The sequence below is a fragment of the Stegostoma tigrinum genome, chromosome 4, assembly GCF_030684315.1.
Source record: "Stegostoma tigrinum isolate sSteTig4 chromosome 4, sSteTig4.hap1, whole genome shotgun sequence".
Lineage (NCBI taxonomy): Eukaryota > Metazoa > Chordata > Chondrichthyes > Orectolobiformes > Stegostomatidae > Stegostoma > Stegostoma tigrinum.
In genome coordinates, this window is record NC_081357.1 from 48,630,516 (window position 1) to 48,645,898 (window position 15,383).

A 15,383-nucleotide genomic window follows, 5' to 3' on the forward strand; every position below is an offset into this window, starting at 1 on the left:
GGCTTTTGTTTATAGCTGGAGCATAGCTTCACGGCTCTTAACTCAATCCCTCTCAAATGAAAGCAACGTACCATACGCCTTCTTAACAAGTCTATCCACCTGGGTGGCAGCTTTCAGGGAACTGTGAACATGAACCCCAAGATCCCTCTGCTCCTCCACACTGTCAAGATTCTTTCCATTAACCCTACATTCTGCTTTCAAGTCTGTCCTTCCAAAATGAATCACCTCACACTTATCAGGGCTAAACTCCATCTGCCAGTTCTCAGCCCAGCTCTGCATCCTATCAATATCCCTTTGTAACCTAGAACAGCCCTCCGCACTGTCCACAACATGACCCACCTTCGTATTGCCCACGAACTTGCTAATCCACCCTTCCACTATTTCATCCAAATCATTTTGGGAAAAAAAAAATCACAAATAGAAGAGGACTCAGAACAGATCCTTGTGGCACACCACTCGTAACTGAACACCATGTTGAATATTTTCCAGCCACTATCGCCCTGCCTCTAAGGGTCAACCAATTCTGAATCCAATCTACCACATTTCCTACTGTCCCATGCCTCCTTACCTCTGCATGAGCCTACAATGGGGAACCTTATCAAACGCCTTACATAAATCCACATATGCCACATCCACTGCTCTACCTTCATCCACGTGTTTGAATTCTTTGAAGAAGTGACCAATGAGGTTTATGAGACATGATCTACCCCTCAAATCCATGCTGATTATCACAAATTGAACTGTGCAAGTGATCATAAATCCTGTCTCTCAGAGCACTTTCCAATAATTTGCACACTACTGACATAAGACTAATTGGTCTGTAATTTCCAGGGTTATCCCTGTTCTTTTTTTGAACAAGAGAATGATGTTTGCCTCTTTTCAATCTTCTGGCACTATATCCGTGGACAGTAAGGATGAAAAGATCATCGCCAAAGACCCTGCAATCTCGTCCCTCGTTTCCCATAGAATCCTTGGATGAATCCCATCAGGCCCGGGGGACTTATCTATCTTCAACTTCCCCAAAACTTCTAGCACATCCTCTTTACTAACATCAACCTCCTCTAGCCGACCTGCCTGTTTCACAATGTCCTCCTCTACAACTAGGTCCCTCTCTGTTGTGAATGCTGAAGAAAAGTATTCATTAAGGATCTGTCCTATCTCATTAGGAAATTAGATATTAAATTTTCCTGCAGATTGGGATAGTCAGATTGGCAAAGAAAGCCAAGAGGAAGAATTTAGAGTATTCAGAACAGCTTCACTGAACAATGCTGTGGATCCAAGCAGGCATCAAGATATTTTGGAGTGTACTGATGTGTAGAGTCAGGGTTTTGACAGGTTAATTAAGGAACATTATCGCTATTGAGATGTACAAGAGATTCAAGAGTAATGTCCATTGTATGGATTGTACCTTAAGCAAATTGAGGAGAGGGCTCTTAAAGACAATGACAAAAACATTTCATAGAATGCAAGTAACAACTTGGATTTCTGAATGGCATAAATTAGAGCTAGTGTTTGTTATAGTTAAGTTTAAGCAACTGCAAATTTAAAGAATATACCAGTAGTAAATGAATAGAGTAATAGTGACTTTTTGCTACTATAACAAATAACTGAAGTTGCTAAAATGTTGAACATGAAGTTAGAAAACAGAATCTAAATCTACCTGAACATACTCTGAAGCTACATAAACTGGATCTGGATAGATACCAGATTACTGCAGGCAGTTCTGGTTGCTGTATTTCAAAAGAAATTGCAAACACTACAGAAACTGTACCAACAAAAAACTGCAATTACTGAATGTCTTTGACATACAAGACTTAATACGACACTGAGCAAAAGTAAGAGAAAAGAATGAAGGCATGGCGACAGAGTCATAAACAGGGTTTTAAACAGGATTTTTTTACTTAAAGTTACAGAAAAGGTTGAAAGACATTAAAGGGAAAGAATTCTAGCTTAAATTGGCTGAGCCTTCTTCTACAAAAAGATAGACAGTTAAATTACAAGTGGAAAGACACTTATGGCTGAATGGACAGTACCACAATATGCAGAAGTGGTGAATAGTGTAGTTTGAAGCACAGGATGAACACAGCTACCCAGGCCAAGACAAGTTCAAGTGGGACAAGAAGTAGCAGAGTTTAATGATAATAGTGTGGCAGCAGTAAAGCCGCTGCGAATACCTAGTGGTTTTCTAACCAAAAAAAAGCTCTTTTCAAACGCAAAAAGTATTTACAAGAAGATAAACTGTGGCACAAGAGGGGAAAGGATTAGATCACATCACAAGCAAAAGCAAAATTCTGGAGAAACCTATCAGGGTCTGGTAGCATCTGTAGTGAGTAAAAGCAGAGCTGACATGTCAAGTCCATTATCACAGTGACCATGGACTTGACATGATGACTCTACCTTTACTCCCTCTAGTTGCTGCCAGACCTGATGAGTTTCTCAAGCACATTGCGATCTAAAATAAAAACCATCACAGTTGAAGGTACATCCATACAAGTTGACTCAAGTTGAACAAGAAACTCATTGACCTGCATTATATCAGATATCCATTATGCCATAACTTTCTTTATAGCCCTAGGGGTGAGAGGAAGGTGAGTGCGCGACAGAGAGAGAGCACGCGCATGTATCTCCTCAACCCCAAATAAAAAAATAATTACCTGACTTAGTGAATCTACACCTACTTCAACCCTAGATAAGTGATTCTTTTAAAACAAATTGCATTAGTCCTGCTTGAGATAAAAAGTGTAGAGCTGAATGAACACAGCAGGCCAAGCAGCATCAAAACCTTTTCTGCTCCAAAAATGATGCTTGGCCTGCTGTGTTCATCCAGTTCTACCCTTTGTTATCTCAGATTCTCCAGCATCTGCAGTTCTCATTATCTCTTAGTCCTGCATGAAGTTTGTGTTCCACAAAACCACTGCCAATGATAAAACGGAAAAGGGAAGAGAATCCGATACAAGAGGCAAACTTGTTTCTATCACACAGGTACAGGGATACCCCAGAAATATAAAAAAATTAACTGATTTGAAACTATTATAATAACTGCCCCCACAACTGTCTTGTGATTATGACTGTATTGGGAATAAAGGTGTCAATATGCTGTAGCATAAATTATATGCTGATGTTACATCAATTATCCTTTTACCAAAGTAGTTACCTGACTGCAACATTTAACTTGAAATGTTCATTAAACTGACAAAGAACTGTTATAGCTACGATTTACGCAGTCATTTAAATGTCACCTCTCAGAGAATACTACCTTTTCCACACCTGGATCAATGAAGCAGGGAGTTGCACGTGAATCAAATAACTGAAGACTCTAATTTAGAGGTCTAATTCTGAACCAGGGGTGTGGAGCTTTTGGTCTGTGTATGAGGAAGTTTAATGATTAACTTTGTCAGTATTTTTGGATCCTGGGTGCCAATGGGAATTTGTTTGCATTGGGGGAGTTTACAAGTCAACTGCGTAAATAAAAGCAGAGATAGTAGGAACTGCTGATGCTGGAGAATCCGAGACAATCCGGTGTAGAGCACAGGTCAACTCAAAACGTCAGCTTTCCTGCTCCTCTGATGCTGCTTAGCCTGCTATGTTCATCCAGCTCAACACTGGTGTAAATAAAAGGATTATAAGACCATAAGACATCAGAGTGGAAGTACGGCCATTCGGCCCATCGGGTCCACTCCGACATTTAATCAAGGCTGATGGACATTTCAACTCCACTTACCCACACTCTCCCCGTAGCCCTTAATTCCTATAAGACCATAAGGTTTCAACTGAAAGATTTATTTGAAGTTGAGGAAGTCCAAGCTTGGTGCTTGAGTAATAATGTAAGAGACTCAAACTCTCAAGACTGGGAATTGAGAGGCATGGTCAAGTTAAACTTACAGACGTAACAGAGAATCAAACTCTCAGATATTTCAGTAATCATATTGGGATAGATGAGATTCTGTTTTGATTATGTGCTGCAAAATCTTTCAAATTGTGTTTTAACTAAAATAGTTTTGTTTATTCTAACGTACTGTTTAGTTTGTAGAATAAGCTTCTGGTTTATCGTTAAAACCACATCTGCAGCATTGCTGGTCAAAGAAAAACTACTTTTCTAAATAATAAAATGCAAAATGTGATCTATCAAGTTAGATTTCTGTTATGAATTCACCAATTTGATCAGCAGGGATCATAACACTGCTTGCAACGGTACATATTTTAACAGAATGAATTCAAGTGACAAATCAGTTGGATTCTGTACTGGTATCACACATTTAGCTGATAGGGGGCCACAAGCATTTCAATATTATTTGATTGTCTAGGAAGTCAGCTGTAACATGGGCCTGATTGACTGTGATTTTTACTCTTGCACCTTGAGATCCCTATTGCACCAGTCTTTTGTTGTTCTCTGGGTATACATCATTTCTGAAAGGTAACAGAATCAGGCCCCAATAGTGAAAGGGTGACAAAGACAATGAAAAAGGATTTCTGCTCAGAATATTTGGACGTTGTTATTTCTAATTTCCTTCACTCAAATTTAAAGATCAAAAAAACACTTGAGGACCATATATTGCTCCCATCACAAGAGTTATAACATTGGAAAAAGCATCAAGAAAGAAATAATTGGAGCATGCAACAAAAGCCGCATGGAAAATGATAATAATCATGGTTAGGATAACCTTCTGGACAAGGGCAAAGGAATTATGGAAGCAGACTTCGTATCATGCTTTTCTAACAGTTTTCTGGAACCACGTGCTATCTAACTAACCGAGTAGTCCTATTTTAGATATAGTTTTGTCTTTGAGGCAGGTAGAGAAAATTGGTAAATTTCAGATTATATCTTCATTCTAAGGGTAGATTTAGGCTGCAGACAGGCCAGTCAAACTTGAAGAGTTTGGAAACAGCCTCAGGACTGCCGTGTGTTGAGACTTAAAGAATTCTTCTAGCTCTCATACCCATTCACACTCCAATGCCCCATCTGTGCCATCTCATACTTTCCACTACCAGCCACAGCTTCTAACCTTTCCATGCCAAAATGCAACATTTCTATAGATAATAGTGTGGAGGAACACAGCAGGTCAGGCAGCAGAGAGACAGGAAAGTTATGACCAACCCTCCTCTCATCCCCACCTCCTTGACTTGACACAACCTGTCCATTTCCTCTCCCAACAATCCACCCCCACCTCACCTGACCAATCCCCACCACTCCCTACCTGCACTCACCTATCACCATTCCACTTACGGTACTCAGCCCCACTCCTCCTCTATTTGAGTCCCCTTCCCCATTTCTAAAGAAGAGTCCCTACCTGAAATTTCAACTTTCCTGCTCCTGATGTTGCCTGGCCTGTGTTTCTCCATTTCCACACCATGCTATCTCTGACTCCAGCATCTGCAGTTCTTACGATGAGTTGCAACATATCTACACCCATTCAGACTGCCTTGCACAAATAAATCCTCTTAAGACAATAAGATGTTGACAAAATTTTCAAAATATAATTCTTAACTTTCACTTTCCTTCTTCCACTATAGGCAATTAAAAAATCATTTGGTTCTTCAAATATCAATAACAAACTGCATGCACTTAAACTTTTTCTCCTTTTGATAACCCTGCAAGGCCTATGGGAAATCCCAGTCTCCCTGTAGAGTTCATTGTCTATTATTAAGGGAACTAGTGTTCAATGACCTGCCCAGCTGGAACTCATCACCTCAAATCTTTGATAGATGTAGACCCAGTGAGTATCTGGTATGGAGGGCTATGAGCACATTGGTTGGCTGTCATGGGTCTGATCCTGGCCAGGTTGGCTCTGAACAGGTCCAGGCAGCTGGCTATGGAGGGGTCATAACTGCTAACTGTCTGGCCCTCTTCGTGGTTATCATTGCGCCCATGTGTCCTTGCAGAAGGAGCAGATGATGTCCCTCAATGCTCTTGATGCATTTAGAGAGGAGTCAGCACTGTGAGGAATAGGGTTTAATTTCCCCCTCCAAACCCATTCTGATTTAGCTCTTTCCCTATCTCCCTATCACTTTTGTTGGCTTGCATTGCCTGTAATGGATTTTATTTGTAAATACCTGATAGGCCACAGGACTAATTGCTGGTGGCAGTTAATAGCTTTAAAAGGTCATGGAATTCACTATGGGTAAGTTGCTCAGTTGAGAGATATAGGTCTTCTGGCAATAGAAAAAAAATACCAAACAGAATCTAGCATTTCTGCAGATAAAGGAAACAAAAGTAGACCCAGCAAAATTATTGCAGCACAATGGTAGTGTCCCAGCCTTAAGTCCAGAAACACCAGGTTCAAGTCTCACCTGCTCCAGAGGCGTGCAACATCTCTGAACAGGTTGATTAGAAAATAGCTACAAAGCTAACCCCAGGGTCTTCTCATGGCACAAGGGTAGTGTCCCTAACTTTGAGCCAGGAGGCCCGGGTTCAAATTCCACTAGCCCCAGTGGTGTATCCGGGATGCAGACACAAAAGGGCCATTGTGGTTTAATGGAAATGGCACTAGACTAGTAATGTAGATGCCCAGGCTATTGTTCTGGGCCATGGGATCAAATCCTACCACTGCAGCTGGTGGAATAAAAAGTTCAAGTAATAAAATCTGGAATTAAAAGTCACACTTAGTTTCTAGCTAGCAATAATTGTTGTTAAAACAGAAAGCAGACCCAAAAAGGTTCTTGTGGCGCAGCAAGTGTTTCTACCTTTGCTCCAGAAGTGCTGGGTTCGAATCCCACCAGCTCCATAGCGTATCATAACATCTAAAATGGGTCGATTAGAAGATACACGGAAACAAAAAAAAAGGCAAACCTGGGGGCAAGTTACACTCCTATTAGTGAAAATTGAGCAATGAAGAGCATGTATCAGAAAACTAGAAGTATGAAGCAAATTATGCTTCTCCAGGAGTCTGGCATTTCAAACGTAAGTAATGACTCAGCTCACAGTCTATAATGCATAATAAGCTTACGCCTAAGCAGCACTGATGGTAAGAAACCTTGGGAATAGGGTCAGGAAACCCATAACTGGGTCCTGGCCACAGTTCCAAGCCCCCACAGCAGCTCCATATCGTGAAAATCCAACCCAACAGGTGTGATCAATTTTTTGGGATGGGCAGGAAAACCTTTTCTTATAATTTGCTAAAATAAAACAAGAACTTCAGATTCTGAAGACCTGAAACAAAAACAAAACTTGCTGGGGAGTCTCTGCAGTTCTGGCAACATGTGTTGCAAGAAAACAGAAACCTTAGATAGATAAGAACAAATAAGTGTTTTTTTTAAAATATACAGGTTAGACAATCAAATTATCTCCAACATAAGCTGTGCAATACATATATGAACTTTAATCACCCAATGACGAATAAGCCAAACATCCCGTGTTGTACCTTCGTTTTAATGAGATTTAATAATTACCATATTTCCCTGTGGTGCTCCAGAAGTCCTAGAGAAGGAAATAAAAATGAAATAACATGAAAACATTTTTCAAAAATTATCTTCAAAGTAGGCATTATTGCTAGAATGTCATGCTGGCATTTTTGAACTTGTAGGCAAAAGCATTTTAGAAATGGTAGAGAATTCTTTCTTCGAATAGATTTGAAAACAGGAGCTATACTGACATGCTTTGAGGCAGAAAAATACAGCTCTACAAAGTTTATAAACCACTGGATTCTAATCTCTTTTTGACTCATTTTTCGAGAATAAAAAAATGGCTTTGGTTAAGGAATAGGAAACAGTAATGGTTAGTAAGCACTAAATCTGGTGAATGGAGATTGAGAGAGATCAGTACTGGTACTCTTGCTTTTCCTCATGTTTAAATAAAAATGTCTAGGTCTTGCGTGCGTGGGAAAATTAGTTTACAGACAACTTTGAGCTTGTGAGTTTTGTCAACCACGAGGAGAAAGGACACAGACATGTTGAAGTGGGTAAATAGATGACAGATGAAGCTCAATGGTGAAGTGAGAAGTGATGCACCTCTGTACAAAGAAAAAGAAGAGACAATATTGAAAAAGATACAATTCAAAAAGGTGTGCAGTAGAGTTTCTGTGTGGATCTACCTAAGTCATTAAATGTGACAGATAGTAGACAGACCTGTTAAATCCAGCACAAAGCTTTTTTCAAGCTTCACAAATGGGTGCATAGACTACAAAAGCAAGGAGGTGATGATGAATGTATGAAACTGGTTAGACCCAAGTTGAAATATTATGTACACCTTTGAGCACCACACATCAATGGATGTGAATGTGATATTCATGGGGATGGTTCCAGGGATGAAGGCTTCAGTTCTAAGGAAAGCTTGAGGAATTTGGGATTCTTCTGTGGATAGGAGCAGGCCTAATTGGAGATTTGACAGAAGCATTCGAAATCTCAAGTGATCTGCACAGTGACTGGGGATAAATATTTTCACTTGTAAATGTATCAAGAATTAGCATAGTATTTTAGAATGTTTTGCAAAAGCAAATGAGATGTGAGATGAGAAAAAAAATCTTTCCATGGCAAGTAGTTAGGATATGAATGCATTACCTAGCAATGTGATGGATGCAGATTCAACCAAGGCATTCAAGAGAATATTGGGATAATTATTTGGTTAGTTAGCAAAGTTAAGATATTTGGAGGAAAAGGCAGGAGACTGCTACCAAGTTAAAATGCGCCAGAGCCATGCAAACAGTGGGCTGAATGGGGATCTTCCTAGTATAACAATTCTTCCATTGATCAGAGCAAGTGAAATCATCCTTTCTTGAACAGTTACATTTTTTAAAATGTAAGTTTGTTCTTCCAGATTACCAATGCTATTGTCTTTTCATTCCATTTTAATTTGTTCTCTCCAATTAATTTAGTGTCATTACCATAACTCAGATGCAGGCTTGTACGCTGAAGTCTTGAAACAAATCAGTTAGAGTACAAAAGTAATAATTTTTCACTGTCTAGATGTTTTCCCCACTACCCACTGTTCAATCTGCCGGGATGGATATCTTCTAGATTAATGTTCTACAAATTGTTGGGCCGAAGGGCCTGTTTCCACACTGTAGGGAATCTAATCTAATCTAAAACCAACTCCAAAATGATACACAAAAAAGTACAGGCTATTTCAAATTGCTTTCACAGGTTAAAGCATTTGTTTGACTCCTTTCTGCCATGACTGTGGATTAGAACATTGAGCATTCAATTATATTTCTCACTATAGTTTACAGTAATCGTAGGTGTTTAGAAAAGGAATAAGCCTGAATATAAAATATCTGGTCAGTCAGTTCAATCTCAAACCAGCAATGTACAATGAAAACATTAAGCCTGTTGTATAAATGAGAATAAAGTACTGCATGGCCAAAGTTAAGCACGACAGAAGAAACAATACTGACTCTGAACTGCCCTCGGTGCAATTTGGTACGGGCAATAAATGCTGTCTCATCAGCAATGCCCGCATCTTGTGAATGAACGAAGGAAGGAAGAAGAAAAACCCACCAAGTTCTTCAAGATATCTAAGATTTGAGAGACACAGTGAGTAAGAGCTAACATTCTCACAATTGGACATCAATTTCTGAACAATTGAGAGTGTATTAAAATAACACAAGGTACCAGCTTAAAATAATCAAATCAGGCTGGTGAAATGGTTCATTTTTGTTTGCTAGAAGCAACATATTTTCCCATGCAAGAGCCCACTGTCTGTACAGAGAAAGGAATATGTTTTGCATCTTCTTTCGAATTACCCAAGAAATTGGGGGTGTCTATAGTGGTCTCCTCTGCTTTCTCCACTTCATTTGCCATCCTGTCAGCACCATTTTCTATTATATAAGTCATGATTAATGGAAATGTCACATTCTTCCACTTGTTTTGATGAGCATACAACAAAAAGCTTCATCAATATCTCATTCCTTAAATCAGGGATGAAAATAATCTGACCATGAAGATTTGCTATTCTTCAGTGACTCTGCTCACAATATTTGGTTGAATTTCTTGTCACCAATTTAATGTGGGTTTTCTCAGGTTATTAGTTAATAAAAACAAAATTATTAAACACGATCATCATTTTTCATTTACGTTCCACTCACCAATACCTGCTCCCAACAGCCATCATCTCCTCTTAACAACCTCCATTTTCATAGCATAATAGGAATCATTAATCTTGATATCTCCTCTTTCCTTGTTCCCTTTTATTAAGCTCCGAGTATTTTGTCATCCTTTGCTGCTCTTTGTATTGCTCTCGTTTTTATTTTTCAGAATCTGAGCTACTTTTATACATGGATTGTCACCAACCTCTGTAGTCAAGCACGCAAATTTACATTTTTTCAACTAGTGCTCTTGCTTCTCTATTCCCTTGTCGTCATTTTATATCCTTGCCACAACTACTATATATCTTCATGCTAATTTACAACCAAGCCTTTTAGTTCCTCAATCCAAGACATTGATCCAGGTTGCAAATATTATAGACTGACTGTGGTACAGCCTGCTAGCGCAAAAAAAAAGTCTTAATATCCACTAACAGTTACCCTAAGGAATCATTGCTAGTAGGAGGCTGGTTTCAGAGGAATTCTGCTAAGCTCAGCATTACGTCCCTAACTTTTTTTGCAGTATGTATTAACAATTTGGATCTAAAGAGAATGGCGCATAATCTAGAAGTCTGGACAGTTGTTAGTGAGGAATATAGCAGCAGACTGCAAGATGATATCAAATGGGCTTCTCATTTTAGCAGAAAAACAATAAACAGAATTTGACTGGAGAAGTGAGCTGTCTATTTTGGGAGGAAAGCAAAGTAAACGAATTTAGAATAACTAAAATTAAAACAACACTCGGAGGTATACCGTAAGGGTCTTTAGCATGAATGTCCACAGATCTTTGGCAGAGGTGATTACAGCAGCACGTGCAACCTATTTATTAATTATCAGACATCATGTTGGAATTATACAAATCATCAGTTAGGCCACAACTTGAGTAATGGACACAAGTCTAGCCTTACCATTACAATATAAAGATTGACTACACTACAGGGCGCAGACGACCATTTATGAGGAAACCACCAGGACTAGAAATTGCAACTATGGAGGAGAAGATAAGACGGTCTGGGATTGTTCACCTTTGAACAACACAGCACAGGGAGATTTGACTGGATTATAAAGTTACATGGTACCTGGATAGAGTTGTGGGAAGGGGCTTTCAGGCTAAGATTTAAAGACAGTAGTAAAAAGATTGGAGGGGAGACAAGGAAAACTTTTACACAGAGTGGTTGTGATATTGAACTCATTACCTGAAAAAAAAAAGCTTAGATGGAGAAATCCTCAGCTCATTTGAATTGTCTGATTATGCACCTCAAGTGCCATAACCTGTGAGGCTACGAGCCAAATACCAGTAAGTAGAACTTGGCAATGATTTGTTTTTCCACTAGTGCAGGCACTTTGGGCCAAGCAGCTACTTTTGGCATAATCGTTTCAAAATTGCGTCAAATGTCTATTGAATGTCCATACACGCCTTATCTACAGGTTCCCTTTATCAAAGCTGCTGGTTACTTCCTCAAATAAAACATATCATTTTGGGAAAAGGAAGTTAACTCTTCTCTAAAAACAAATTAAAAGCAGAACAGGTCACTTTGTCCCTCGAACTTGCTTTCCTATTGAATAACATGGCTCATTTGATTGCTCACATCCCATCTACTCAGGATAATCTTTCACTTTCTTGTTTATCAAGAATCAAGATCTGGCTTAAAACCAAAGACTCTTGCCACAACCTTTCATAGAAGATTTCCAAAGACGAGTCTTTGAGAAAAGGCTCTCCTGTTATCTGTCTGAAAGGGGTAATCAGTTTTAAACCATCTCCTAGCTCTACGTTCTTTCCACACGCAACCTATGGAGATTCCACAGGGCTGTCTATGTTTCAATCAAGTTGTCTTTTACACTTCCTAACTCCAGCAGATACAAACCCATCCTTTCCAAGTTTCTTTCTTGAGACAACCCACTCATTCTTGGCATTAGTCTTTGAACTGCTTGCAATGGTTATATACATTCTTTAAATAAAACGACCAATACTGCACAGTAGGTAGCAAGTACTGCAGATGCTGGGGCCAGAGACAACACTGTGAAGCTAGAGGGGCACAGCAGGCAAGTTGACATTTCGGGTCCCAAACTGAAACATCAACTTTCCTGCTCCTCTGATGCTGCCTGGCCTGCTGGTTCCTCCACTTCCACACTGTTAATACTACACAGTACCCCAGAGGCAGAGGCAGTCTCACAATACGGAGGGAAACATAACCTCCCAACTTCCATATTCAATTTCCCCTCACAATAAAGTTCCCTGATTACTTGCTGTACCTGACTACTACTAGCAATTCACGCACTGGGACAGATTCCTTGCTTGAGCTTTACAACATCTTAGAATTTACATTATAGGCTTGATATTCTGCCAGCCAAAATAGATTTTTCCTCTCACATTTACTTCACCTCCCAGGTCTTTGCCTATTCACTTGAAATGTCCATATCACGTCAAAGCCTCATTGCATTCTCCTCACAGTGGATTTTCATTCCATCTTTGTCCTTGGCAAATTCATCAACCATATTTACAATCCCTTCATTCAAATCATTTATATACAAGTTTTAAACATGTTGTGGCTCCACCACTGATTGCTGTGTAGCACATAATTTGTTAAAATCTTGCCAGTCCAAACAAAATGACTCATTTATGCCTGTTCATTTTCAAGCCAATCTTCCATCCATACAAATGTTACCTCCTAAAACATGAACTCTTACTTTCTGCAATCATCTTCAATTTCCAGAAGGCATTTGAGTAAGTGCCTCAAAGCAAACACTTCCACCAGCTTCCCTTTATCCACAGTATGTGATCGCTTTGAAACAACTTCAAAAATTGCCCTTTCACAATTTTTCACGTTAAAATATTTGTACTATCACCTTGAACTTCTGCAAGAGTCCTTCCATTCATGGGATGACGGCATCACTAGCTAGGCATTTACTGCCCATCCCTAATTGCCCAGAGGGTAATTAAGAGTCAACTACATTGCTGTGGGTCTGAAGTCACATGTAGGCCAGACTAGGTAAGGATGGCAGTTTGCTTTCCTAAAGGAAGGAAGTTAGTGAACGAGATGGGGCTTTTTACTGCCACAATGGATTTATGGTCATTATTAAATTAATTCCAGTTACTGAATTCAAATTTCACCATTTGCCGTGGTAAGATTTGAGCTGGGCTGGTTGTGTGGTGCAGTGGGGGGAGGGGACGAACTGGGCTGGTTTAGGGATGCAGTTGGGGAAGGGGAGATTTTGAAACTGGTGAAGTCCACATTGATACCATATGGCTGCAGGGTTCCCAGGCGGAATATGAGTTGCTGTTCCTGCAACCTTCGGGTGGCATCATTGTGGCACTGCAAGAGGCCCACGATGGACATGCCATCTAAAGACTGGGAGGGGGAGTGGAAATGGTTTGCGACTGGGAGGGTCACCTGCACATCCGCCAATGTGGTATACTGCATCCACTGTACCCGGTGTGGCTTCCTCTACATTGGGGAAACCAAGCGGAGGCTTGGAGACCGCTTTGCAGAACACCTCCGCTCAGTTCGCAACAAACAACTGCACCTCCCAGTGCACCTTCCTCTCACCCATCCCTTCCTCCCACCCCAAGCCGCACCCCCATCTACCTACTAACCTCATCCCACCTCCTTGACCTGTCCATCTTCCCTGGACTGACCTATCCCCTCCCTACCTCCCCACCTATACTCTCTCCACCTATCTTCTTTACTCTCCATCTTCGGTCCGCCTCCCCCTCTCCGTATTTATTCCAGTTCCCTCTCCCCAGCCCCCTCTCTGGTGAAGGGTCTAGGCCCGAAACGTCAGCTTTTGTGCTCCCGAGATGCTGCTTGGCCTGCTGTGTTCATCCAGCCTCACATCTATTTTCAACACTTATTTTCTATTGTTAATTCACTACGCTCATCCTACAGTGTGCCAACAGAATCTGTGACTTTTCCTAAGTACTTGCAGAAAATCAATCTATATTTTGCTTAACAAGCTTTCTCAGTCTAATTTTTCTTTTATACACGTTTCATCCTTTGGTTTTAAAATTACTTCCATTCTTCTGACCTACCACTGTTTTGCAGAACTATTTGCTTTTCTTTTCATTTCAATTTTTCAGTTCCTTAGTAGTACAGATAGCACATCCTTCTCAGATAGCCATACTTTATCACTTGGGAATCTCTCACTCAAATGTTATATTAAAAAAAAACTTAATGTCTGCCACTGCTTCTTACTGACCTACTCAGAGTTGATTTCTAATCGCTTTACCTATCTGCCTTCCTCCCCTCAGAACTGTCTTTAAGTTTAAAAGGCTCTTGGAGATCCCCTCTTCTCTCAAGCTGTATGCCAAACTTAATCACGCTACTGAAAAGCTCCTTTATCAGGTCATAAATTATTCCTGATCAATACAGTATGTTTAGAATGGCCTTGTTGGTTATAGAATATGCCTCCAAACTATTCCCGCAAGTAATTTAATCTTTGCTATTTTTATCTTGACCAAAACTAAATCTATATCTCTCAGCATTATACTGATATCATGCTCAATCGTCAGCATTACCTGCCCCCAAACCTTCCCAATGTTCCTGTCTTCTGATAATGTCAAGTATCCTTGAATACTCAAGTTTCATTCTTAGTCACTTTGCAACCACATCTCTCACAGCAATGATGGCACACCTATTTACGTCTGATATAACTGAACATACAGATTTTGACTTAGTTTAGTCAGTACTAATATGTCTGGATGACACATCTAGAATCTGACTCAGTGTTACTTCTGACAACGTAACAAAATTGCTTTTTTCAAGTAGATCAATATTCATGCAACATTAAATGTTAGCTAAATTATACTCATTATAATTATCAAACCGTTTTTGGCTCTGGGGAATACTGCTGCAGGAAACTATCCTGCAAAACCAAGTTAATACCTTGCCAAAAGAGCGAGTCCATTTATCTCAATGCAAACTTATTTTCTCCCACTCAGATACATCAGCATTTAATACATCGTTCTAATTTTTGAATTAACAGACACCATCTCTCAGCTGACAAGTGACCTTCCCAGATGCTAGTTAGCATTCTCCCCCTCCCCATCTCCCACAAACCCCCTCACCTCCCACCATTTTTTAATTCAACACAAAGTCCTCATTTTCTGCTTATTTCTCATTCCAGGATTTTGACACAGCCATACGAAAGGAACAGAAATATATTTTCAGGTGAAGATAGTGTGCTATGCATGGTTGCACTCCTATATATCTAATGCAATTGTCTTTCTAGATGGTGGTGGTCATGGATTTGGGGTACTAAGGAGTCTTGAAGTTCTGCAGTATATCATGTACTTAGTACACACTATTGCTATTGAATATTGGTGATGGATGGAAGAGTTGTTGATGGTTTAGTGACTATTAATCAAGGAAC

The 15,383-nt window shown here is 39.9% G+C and overlaps 1 protein-coding gene across 24 annotated transcripts in view; it reads right to left on the reverse strand.

Annotated features, from left to right (window-relative positions):
* snap91a (synaptosome associated protein 91a) overlaps positions 1–15,383 on the reverse strand; it is a 239,065-nt gene that overhangs the window by 86,824 nt on the left and 136,858 nt on the right. For all 24 annotated transcript variants that reach the window (XM_059645339.1, XM_059645336.1, XM_059645342.1 and 21 more), the window contains one exon: positions 7,387–7,414. In XM_059645339.1, the coding sequence (XP_059501322.1) occupies positions 7,387–7,414 (28 nt within the window). The remainder of the gene's footprint in view (positions 1–7,386; positions 7,415–15,383) is intronic.